The sequence below is a fragment of the Triticum dicoccoides genome, chromosome 2B (genome assembly GCF_002162155.2).
Source record: "Triticum dicoccoides isolate Atlit2015 ecotype Zavitan chromosome 2B, WEW_v2.0, whole genome shotgun sequence".
Classification (NCBI taxonomy): domain Eukaryota; kingdom Viridiplantae; phylum Streptophyta; class Magnoliopsida; order Poales; family Poaceae; genus Triticum; species Triticum dicoccoides.
In genome coordinates, this window is record NC_041383.1 from 36,386,046 (window position 1) to 36,397,913 (window position 11,868).

At 40.5% G+C, this 11,868-nt stretch overlaps 1 protein-coding gene across 1 annotated transcript; it reads left to right on the forward strand.

The window, feature by feature from the left end:
• Positions 1-2,106: 2,106 nt before the first annotated feature.
• LOC119360346 lies at positions 2,107-2,692 on the forward strand. The gene has a single exon (XM_037626023.1). The coding sequence runs from the start codon at positions 2,195-2,197 to the stop codon at positions 2,690-2,692; it is 498 nt and encodes a 165-aa protein (XP_037481920.1). The 5' UTR covers positions 2,107-2,194.
• The last annotated feature ends 9,176 nt before the right edge of the window (positions 2,693-11,868 follow it).

The following is an 11,868-nucleotide window of genomic DNA, read 5'->3' on the forward strand; positions in this document are numbered from 1 at the left end:
ACTGCTCCCTCTACCTATAAGCTTTTCCCTAGTAGTGTAAGTTAGCATCACTCCCTACTCGGCTAAGCTTGATAAAGTGGTTCATAATGTTAGTAGGGTCGAAGGTACGTTTTAATTTTTTTCTATGAGATATAGAATAGTATGAAACCCGTGTGAAACTTTGCATGATTTTGGAAACCCATGTTATTCGGTAAAGGATAAATATATTATTTCTGACATTCTATAATGACCAAATAAAAAAACGGATATTCCAAAAAATATATCAATAGTTTTTACAAAACCTGGTGTAAACTGAAACCCTAAACCCTAAACCCTAAGTACAGAGTGAAGGTGCACGTCGTCAGTGTTCTAGCAGCTTCTCGTCTGACTTGGTGCATTTTCTTACCAATATCCTTTCGTGATTCACGTATGGCCTTTGTCCCCTATTGTATATTATTGCCACCCATACTGATACTGTACATAATTGTTGCTCATAATATACATGCAACTACGTACAGAGTGATAGTGCACACGTCCTCAGTGTTCCAGCACCTTCACCCGTGAGTGCCACTTCAATCAGAGCCATGATGGCACGAGTGTGAGGATAAGGGCTTGCACTCTATAATAAGGTCTTGCAATACAATATTACATCATGTCATGCCGTATGTGTATTATGATCTGCGATAAATGTTGAGGCCAGGTAGTTGCGGTGGTGGGCCTCTTCAACGACGAGCGGATGCAAGATAATGGCGGCATTACTGGGATTGCGTGCGGGCTGAGTGATTGCGCGGGGCATGGATCGGAGGGCGCCCTGCAGCGGCGCAAAGGGGCCCTTGCAAGAGGTCTTCAACCTAGATCTGCGGCCGGCCAACATTTACACGGACGATGGCAGCATCTGGCAGCACGGCAAGGCAACTATGCGCATGATTGGCAAACTGAACCTAGCCCGGTTACGGTGCTGGCATGGAACGGGCGGGTGGCCAGGGTGTTCTCCTTTCCTGATGTCTATCGGCCTCGGTCGGCAATCTTCTTGATGGAGCGGGCGTTGAGGTGGTCCGGCGTGTGGCAACATAAACTTCCGTGACCAAGTTTGGGGGCGCCGCCTTGCAGCTGGATCGGTCTGCCGAGGCGGGGGTGCCCGTTGTAGGTCAGGAGCTTGGCTACTAAGTTTTCGTGGCAACGAACATATCCTCAACACAATTTTTGCTTACTCCTCAACGTATATGGTGATGATCATAGGGGGAACGATGTTCCACTGCCATCACTCCCTGCCCGGCAAAGCTTGATATGGTGCTTGATAATGTTAGTTGCCTCCAAGGTACATTCCACTTTTCTGATGTATGAGATATAGAAAATTATGAAACCCATTGAACTTAGCATGATTTTGGAAATCCATGTAATTCGGTAAAGGATAAATATGCTATTTCTGAGCTTTTATTTTATAATGCCCAACTTTTAAAAAACTGGATATTAAAAAAAGCAAAGTTTTACAAGACCCGGCGTAAACTGAAAAAGAAAATAAGGTGTAAATTAACATCTACTAGTTTTAAATCATCTCTGTTGGTCTTATTCCATTCATCAAGTATGGACATTTTAACCGGACAGAGATTGATGCCAGCGGTAAAAACCAATAGCCTTGCATGATTCACGTATGAAATTGTCCTATATCCTAGTATATTATTGCTGCGCATGCTGGTACTGTAGACAAGTTTTTCCCATGAGATACATGGTTTCTGCCCAGATGCAAGTAAGTTGAAAGTAATGGGGCACGTGTTCAGTGTTCTAGCAGCTTTCCTTTTCTTTAAAGGAAATTTTGACGCCAACGAGCAGTAATATCCTTGCGTGATTCCCGTATGATCTTTGTCCTCTATTGTACAGTACATTATTGCTGCCCATACTGATAGTGTACAATGCAAGTACGTACAGAGTGAACGTCCACACGTCCTTAGTGTTCTAGCAGCTTCACCCGTGACTGCCACTTCAATCTGAGCCACGATGACACGATTGTGAGCACTTCTAGCAACTTCACATGTGGCTTGCACTCTATAAATAGGAAACCAAGTTCATCCATCCAAGCATGCCTCAGAAAATAGAAATTCAAATTCCAGCAACATAGACAGCATCAACATTAGAGGGCGGGTGCAGCAGCAGGAGTTGAGGGTTCTCTTCTCCGAAGGCGCCGAAGTTCTTCAGCTTGGCAAGTAAGTGATAATCAATGGCTTATAAGCTTCCACTGGCAGGAGTTAGGACTTCCAATTTCGAGCGTAGAGAGCTTCCATCAAACAGCTACCTGGATCTGGGTGGGCCTTATGGAAAATTTGTGCCTTTCGTAATCGCGGGAGAAGGGGGCTTTGGGGAGCATAAGCAGCTCAACTGGACAAACTTGTTTTTACTAAACAAGCTTGGCAGTGACATAGACAGCGATCATGTAGAGGTGATCAATCAGATCAAAGTAGAGAGAGATGTTGAAAAGGTAAAAGAGTTGATAAAGCTACTGCCTCGTGAAATTTCTGAGCAATTGGAAGGCCACGAGACCCATGAGCAGGTTGAAATCCTGAGATATCTGAGCAGGAACATGGATCAGAGGATGTCCTATCTCAGCACAGAGATCCGGCGTCTAAGGAGTGACCTGGGAGAGGTGATGAAAGGTATCGGAGAGATACGCGGAGCATTGGATAGGATGGAGCGACAAAATCCTTGCTACCGTCCATGAACAAACGCAACAAGCCCTGGAGTTAGTGCTCCTAGCTGCTACGTATTTGCATTTCATACTTTTCTATATTGTACTGTAATGAATAAAATTATGCGCTGCTAGCAGCGTATAATGTTGTACGAGTCTTGGTCGGCCGAGTTATTGTAGCAACAGGTGCATGTCTGTCCGCAGTTTGTTGATCTTGTCAAGTGTTTGTAATGAATAAAATTATGTGCTTCTTGCTACACGTCATGTTGTCCGAGTCCTCGTCGATCGAGATATTGTAGGAAACTGGTACGTGTCTGTCTGAAATTACCTGTAACGTGTCATTTATGTAAAGTGTTTGCATTGAAGAGTTATGGATATTGTATTGCGTTATTGTTGTTGCTTCATTTCTCAATGTTCTTGTCCTGATGGGGTGAATACAATTCCTTCTTGTTTCCACTAAAAAATATATGTTTGCATTAAACAGCTATGCATATTGTGAGTTGTTCTCATTTTTATTTCTTTATCGTTGTTCTTGTTCTCATGGGGTGAATCTAAATCTAATTTTATCATCCTGTTCTCATTGTTTTTGTGCTGATGGGAAGAATTTAAATCATCCTGTTTGCCCTAAACAAATATGTTTGCATTGAATATCCATGCATATCATGAGTGTGTTCTCATTTTTATTTCTTTTAAAGTTCTTCTCGTTCCGATGGGCTGAATGTTACTTCATCCTGTAAAATGGAATCTTGTTTCATTACTTGCTATAGATCTCCACTACTCTGTGAGATTTTTTAAATAGGAGCCTTAGACCCACTCCGTTAATTAAACATAAGAGAATTACCCTGTTAATTAGTTGAAAACTAGGTGAAAACCTTGTAAGAGACTACTGGCCCGGCTACCATAACAATTGGAAACGCCCTATACATCGAGTGCCACGGACACTCGGCAAAGCGCCAATAACCACTGGCAACACCTTTGCCGAGAGTTGCACTCGGCAAAGGCCACCCGTCGTACACCTCTTAGGCAAACATGAATTTACCGAGAGCCAGGACACGGACACTCGACAAAGAGTTTGCCAAGAGCTAAACCGTACCACTCGACGATATAAGGTGACTCCACACCGGCTGGTTCCGTGCGCTCTTTGCCAAGACTGGCTCTCAGCAAAACTGAAACAGCCAACTGCCAGCCATGCCACTTTGCCGAGAGCGGCTCTCGGTAAAGATCCATTCCCAGACAACTTTCTAGTGCTTTCCCCTCGGATCCCTGCCGCAAAAATACATATACAATACACAAACATGCATTTCAAGTCTCAATGTCTAACAAGAAACTCACATAACCATTATATATAATCATGCGAATTTTCACCGGAAATTTTGGCAGCATAACGCGTTGGGAACGAATAACATGGTGGCGAGCCTGATAAGAACTCTACCGAAAGCAGCGACAATCAAGCTAGCATTGGCATAGCAGCAACAACAGTAGTACATCAGCATCAATTCATGGTAGCATAGCAGCACTATAGTATAACAAGGACAATACTAGTTTATACATAAATTCAATGTAAAGTCAAACAACAATAGTATAGCAGCATCAGTGGTAGCATAATAACATTAGTTAACAACAACATTAGTTGACTACTGAATTAGCAGCAGCAGTAGCATTAGTTGACTATCGAACTAGCAGCAGTAACATCATTAGTTTACTATTGAATTAGCATCAACATTAGCATTAGTTGACTACTAAATTAGCAGCAGCAACAACAACATGATCGACCTAGGTTTATGAGTTGACTACTGAATTGGCATTCAAGTTTACATTACTATCCACCTATGTAAACCCCAGCTACATACTAGTATTGTTTACATATATGGACATGTCTCTGAAGTTATGTAGAACATGCAGTCTTCTCATTATTATGGACTGGCTCATCTTTCAAGCTCTTTGTTGGTCAACTTGGAATCCTTGATAGACCTTTATTTTCTCTTTTATAATAGTAGCCTATGTCTGGTGTAACATTTATTTTCATGCAAATCTCTCGAACTTGGTTGAGAACGAGTAGTTTGTATAAACAAAAGTAGCATTTCTATACTCACCACCGTGTGTAAACTTGATATAGGCATTTATGTTTTTATTCAAAACCTTAATTAGGATAAATTTTTATTCTTTTAGACCGCTAACCACTCATGCTGATAGGTTTAATTAGGATAAACTAGATTTCTACTCCTTGACGGTATCTGTCGACTCCAAATGTTTCATAAGATGACACAGTTGAATATGCCATACCTGCATATACATCCCAAACCTTTTAACTTTTAACAACCACCTAATCCATCCTCAACAAGAACAGTTAGGGAAATGTTAGAAAATAAAAAAAAATCTCTTAAAACTAGGAACTAGAACTATGAAAATCTTGCAGCCAAGTCCCTAAAAATGTTCAGCAAGCACCCTAAAATTTTTGTTTCCTTAAAAACAAGGCCAAAGTTTCGACAATTTTGGCAGCATAAACCATTGGGAACGAATAAAATGGTGGTGGCGAATCTGATAAGAACTCTACCAAAAGTAACGTCAACCAAGCTGGCATAAGTATATATAGCAGCAACAACATTTGTATATCAGCATCAATTAATGGTGGCATAGCAGCGCGCGGTATTATAGCAATGCTAGTAGTAGTTTAATTATACATAAAATCAATGTAGAGTCAAAAAACAACACTAGTATAGCAACGACACTAGTATAGCAACGGAAAATTTTGTTTTTGCCACTCTAGATTTTGCCAAGTTTCTATGCCAGTCTAGATTTTGACATTTCACTTTTACCACTCTTTGTTTTTGACAATTATCACAATTGCCATTTTGTGGCAAAAGCAAAATAATTTTATTTCATTTTTGCCACTCTTAACTTCTGATAATTATCACAATTGCCACTCTAATTTTTTTGCTTTTGCCACGCGAATGACAATTGTGATAATTGTCAAAAACTAAGAGTGACGAAAGTGAAATGTCAAAATCTAGAGTGGCATATGGAAAATTGGCAAAATCTAGAGTGGCAAAAACAAAATTTTCCCTTTATACATAATGCTGCATAGAACCAAGGTAGTTTTGGTTTCTTCCTGCGGGCACAAGGATTGATTTCTTCTGTTCTTAATACTAGTACAATGTGGCAACCCAGAATGTTTTAATGCCTAGGTCGCACTGCCTTCTGCTGGTTTAGGCAGGTTTTGATATATGAGTAAATTGTTTTGACGAAGTCCTAGAAAAACACACTATATGCACGACCAGTAGCAGCCTTCAATTATAGTAATGGCGCTACATTAGCCGAGCAACAATGATGATATATTTTTGTCAAGAGCAAACAGAGGTGGATATAAATTATGCATGTCGACCTGTAGGTTTTAGGACGTCAGTATGTAGTTATATGCAAAGTGACGTCCTTTTGATTTTAAGAGCAACGTATTTCTATATAGTACTCACCAAAAAATCGCTGGTGAATGCCTCTTCATTACTGAATCTTGTCATGATTTCGTCAGGACCAGCTAAGACCATTGTGAATGGAAGTAGTAGCAATCGATGGCTGACTATGGAGCATCTATAATTAATTGTGGCAATAATTGAGTTACAAGATGATACTTGGATGCCAAGCCGATCGTAAGGTTGTGCACTACCTGAATCGAGTACATAACCAGCACATCGTCCTGTCATTAATTTTGATTCTTGGTTCTGTAATATGATTTAGCTCTCTATGTATGTTCAATGTGACTTAATATTTTGGCAAAATTACAGGATACTGTATGACATTAGGTGGTGGAGTTGGAGCTGGTAGAAGTACATGCGACTAACTGCTCACAGCGATTGGTTTAATTAGGAAAAACTAGATATATACTCCTTGATGGTTTCTGCCTACTCAGAATGTTTCATAAGATGACATATTTGAGTAACCTAAAAAAAGGATGACATATTTGAATATGTCATACCTGCATATACATCCCAATACTTTAACATTCTAACTTTTAACAACCACCTAATCCATCCTCAACAGGAACATACCTGCATAGCTACCTCGATGTTGTCCAGCAAATTCACCCCTACCTGCAATCATGTCCCCTGATAAGTCGCTAGAACCGTCTACATCATAAGAAAACACATCAGCAGTTTGAGTTGTACTACCATATATCCCAAGATTTCCTTCTTTCCAAGAAAGACAGAAAGAAGGTCAGATTAAGAGAAAGGGAGCGCTCTTACATGACATGGCAGATCAAACCCATAAGCCCCGCTGACCACCACATGAGACAGAACGAACAGTGTTGATGCGGGCAGTGCAGCATTGAATGGGGTGGCGACATCTTTGGGTCTCCATGTATGGATGCATCGTTGATAAGGCAAGGGAGAATTGAGGAGAAGATGGAGAGGAGGGGGAAACACGTGAAGGAGGAGTTAGGTCGAGATTTATAGGAAGAGGAGGGCGCGCAGCCAGCGGGAGAGAACCACAGCGAGGCGTTGGATTTCGGGTCGATCCGCGTAAAATGCATCGAGCAGTCGATGGATAGCATGCACGAACAGAGAAGGGAGTAAACAGAGGACAAGCAGGTGGCGGCTTGTTTAGAGGGCTTGCCATAGATAGGGAAATTAATAGAGGAGGAGGGATACTAGGGAATGACACGGCCAAACTAGTTCTTTCCTTGAAGATAGGACTACAGTTAATAGCCTATGGTAAACTACTCACGCTTCATCGTAAGGTTAATGGTGTTGATGTAGAAGCCCTCCGTGATTGAACCCCCCTCCGACAGGACGCCGAAAAAGGACCCTAGATGGGATCTCACGGGTACAGAATGTTTGGGTGGTGGAAAAGTGTTTTTGTGGCTCCCCTTGATGTTTTTGGGGTATAAGAGTATACATAGGCGAAATAATTAGGTGAGGACCGCTCTGAGGGGCCTACAAGGTAAGGGGCGTTCCCTACCCCCTGGGCACGCCCTCCACCATCGTGGCCGCCTCATTGAGTCTCTGACTTCATCTCCAAGTCTCCTAGTTTGCTTCTGGTCCAAGAAAGATCATCGCAAAAGTTTCATTCCGTTTGGACTCCGTTTGGTATTCCTTTTCTGCGAAACTCTAAAACAGGAAAAAAAACATAAACTGGCATTGGGCTCTCGGTTAATAGGTTAGTCCCAAAAATAATATAAAATAGCATATTAATGCATATTAAACATCCAAAACAGATAATATAATAGCATGAGACAATATAAAATTATAGATACGTTGGAGATGTATCAAGCATCCCCAAGCTTAATTCCTGCTCGTCCTCGAATAGGTAAATGATAAAAACATAATTTTTGATGTGGAATGCTACCTAACATATTTATCCTTGTAATTCTCTTTATTGTGGCATGAATGTTCAGATCCGAAAGATTCAAAACAAAATTTTAATATTGACATAAAAACAATAATAATTCAAGCATACTAATAAAGCAATCATGTCTTTTCAAAATAACATGGTCAAAGAAAGCTATCTTTACAAAATCATATAGTCTGGCTATGCTCTATCTTCATCACACAAAATATTTAAATCATGCACAACCCCAATGACAAGCCAAGCAATTGTTTCATATTTTTGATGTTCTCAAACTTTTTCAACTTTCATGCAATACATGAGTGTGAGCCATGGACATAGCACTATGGTGGAAGAGGAATATGGTGGTTGTGGAGAAGACAAAAAGAGGGAGATAGTCTCACATCAACTAGGCGTATCAATGGGCTATGGAAATGCCCACCAATAGATATCAATGTGAGTGAGTAGGGATTGCCATGCAACAGATGCACTAGAGCTATAAGTGTATGAAAGCTCAAAAAGAAACTAAGTGGGTGTGCATCGAACTTGCTTGCTCATGAAGACCTAGGTCAATTTGAGGAAGCCCATCATTGGAATATACAAGCCAAGTTCTATAATTAAAAATTCCCACTAGTATATCAAAGTGACAAAATAGGAGACTCTCTATCATGAAGATCATGGTGCTACTTTGAAGCACAAGTGTGGAAAGAGGATAGTAACACTGCCCCTTCTCTCTTTTTCTCTCATTTTTTTCTTCTTTTTTTCTGTTCTTTTTTTTTCTTGGCTTATTTGGCCTCTTTTTTTCTCTCTATTTTTTTATTTCTCGTCTGGAGTCTCATCCCGACTTGTGGGGGAATCATAGCCTCCATCATCCTTTCCTCACATGGGGCAATGCTCTAATAATGATGATCATCACACTTCTATTTATTTACAACTCAATAATTAAAACTCAATGCTTAGAACAAAATATGACTCTATGTCACTAGTAGAAAACCAACCATTAGTCCCGGTTCGTAAGGGCCTTTAGTCCCGGTTCATGAACCGGGACTAATGGGTCGTTACTAATACCTCCACCCATTAGTCCCGGTTCAAACCAGAACCGGGACCAATGTGCCTCCACGTGGCCCTGTGCGCCCACCCCAGTCAGGGGGCCTTTGGTCCCGGTTGGTGGCTCCAACCGGGACCAAAAGTCAATTTTCTTTTTTAAAAGTGGCTTCTTTAGGGGTTATTTTTAGGTTGTTATTATAGCTAGCTAGTAGAGAGAAGTGTCCTCTCTTATATCTTCGTCCTTGGTTTATCAACGCTGCTGCTATGTTCATTGCACCCGCAGATATAAAATGCTCATGCATGCTTGCATCATACATCATCATATATATATATAATAACAAGTCCTACTAATCATGCATCATCATATACAACTTCTACTCGTTATTAATAATAAGTCATACGATCATCATCCTCATAGTCATCGAACCCAACCCTACATAATTGTTCTTAGCACATGATCATCGGTATCAGGTAGGACCTAAACACCCTTAAGGTAAAATAGCATAAAACAATATAGACCCTGACTCTCCATTATGAAGAATGGCGATCATCCTGTCTCCAATTTTTGCCCTTCGCTGAATGTTGCTTCCAAGAAGCTCCTTACGACTATCCATACATTTTTTCCATTCTTTGATTATCATGTCTCCACTTCTTTTAGAAACCCGGTATGGACAGTTGAGATTCGTAGGACGACCTGGGTGTATGTTCAAAACATGAAGGCTACCCCGTGTATACATCAGATGAGGCACACAATCATTTGGGATTATCTGTTGAAAAACATAGTAATAACTTCGTAGTTAGCAATGATATGATGTACTAGTTTTAGAAGTGTGCAAAAAGATGCACGAATGTTGTAATAGTAAAAAATCATACCAGGGTATCTCCATGGTAGTTACCGTAGTTCAACACGTGCACTAGTGGCACGTATTGACCATAATGTTGAGGAGTTCGATTGTAGACATTGTAATTCTCAAGATCAGTACAAAATCCGACCAGATGATTTTTCTCCAGATAAGTTAGTTCGGAGCCTTCGGTGTAGTAGGTTCTGTCTACCATCTTCCGCACATTCTTTGAAGAATGAAAATAAGCTGTCAATGGAGAATAAGTTGTCAACTATTTTCAAATAAACAATATAAATTACTTAATAACTATGTTAAGCTCACATGGGGGAAGAATTGGAGGTGTATCCACAAGGACGAAAATTGTAGGTCTCTCTTGCTCGATTGTAGGATCACCAAGATACATGGTAACAAGCATACCCTCATCAAAACCATACATCTTGCAAAGTGCTTCCCAATTTTTGCAACCAAAATGGGTTACACTCTGAGCATTGTACAGCTTTACTTGAAAATCCACACCATGATGGGTACTTAGGATAATTGTTTTGGTTTCGAAACTTTCATGGTCTTCAAAACCCATCCTCTCCAAGACATAGCGTCTTGCAAAGCATGGGATAAGCTAGTCGAATTGGAAAAGATGAAAAATATTGTCATGATTAAAATAGTTGTAGTCATGAGTAATTATGAAAAAAAACTATTATCGTCGGTTGCGTACCGTATGAACATCGAAGGTCTCCTCGAGCTTAATGCTGAAGCGCCGATCTTCGTCCAGCACAATGAACCTGTCGCAGATACCTCGGTCGTCGTGGCACCAGTCGCACTCCCCTGGGCGGTTTTCGTCGTCCGATGAGTACGACATTTTCGGCCTATACGTTCATAATTCAAATATTAAACTAGATCATTATTATTAATCACGGGTTGAGTATCGATGATCGATGTACGCAGCTCCTCCTTTCATTCCCGAATGCATTATTAATTATATCAAATTGTCTAGCACACGGGAATGAAGGAGAAATTATCCAATATGAGCATTCAATAAGCAAAACCAAATCATAAAATAAGCAAAACCAAATCATAAAATAAAGTATAGTATTAAAATTAGCATGCATTCAATAATTATAAGCAAAAGTACTTCATCTCTTGGTGTCCGTACATCGTCGAATATTATCACTAATACAACTAGAACCGTAGCTCCCGACGGGTATCGACGCGGGCGGTGGACACCCAAAGATAAGGAACCATCACAGGATCATAGCTCCAGTGAGATCCCTGAAGAACCTGTCAGGTATTGTCGAACCTCCCCTCCAATGCAACCATGTAGCGACGGACGTGCTCGTCCTCCTCGCTGACACGGTGACGTACCACCTTCGCGGTGTCCGGATGCCTCACCACCGTCACTGGCCCATGCGACCGCCACCAAACAAGGATCGGGTCAACAACGGGCTGCCTCCTCACCAACCTACGTCCCCCGGAAGGTAGCACCTCCCAATACCAACCCGGCGGAGCCCAGTCCCGAACATGGCCCTGATCAAGCAGGCCTCCACCGCCGAGTCGACGACGACGAGGATGCGGGATCGGCATCACCGATGTCGACCCGAGAACTACTTCTATATATAGTTAAATAAAAGTAGTTTTATTAATTAAATCAACTATGTAGTTCAACTACTAAGCACTTACTATAAATAAATAAGTAGTACTTACTAAAAACAAACTACTTCATTATATAGTAAAATAAATTAGTTTATTAAACCAACTAGCTAGTACAACTATATATAAACTACTTCTTATTTTTTTCCTTTTTCTAAATACTATGAACAAAAAATCATTAAAATTCTATGAACAAAATTAATTACACAATCTAAATATCACCAAAAAAAATCTATTAACAATAATATCACCAAACATGCATATTCAGTAATAATATCACCAAAAAAATCTATTAACAGAAAAAAAAATCTAGCATAATATGAACAAATTAATTACTACACATATCTAGTCTAACAA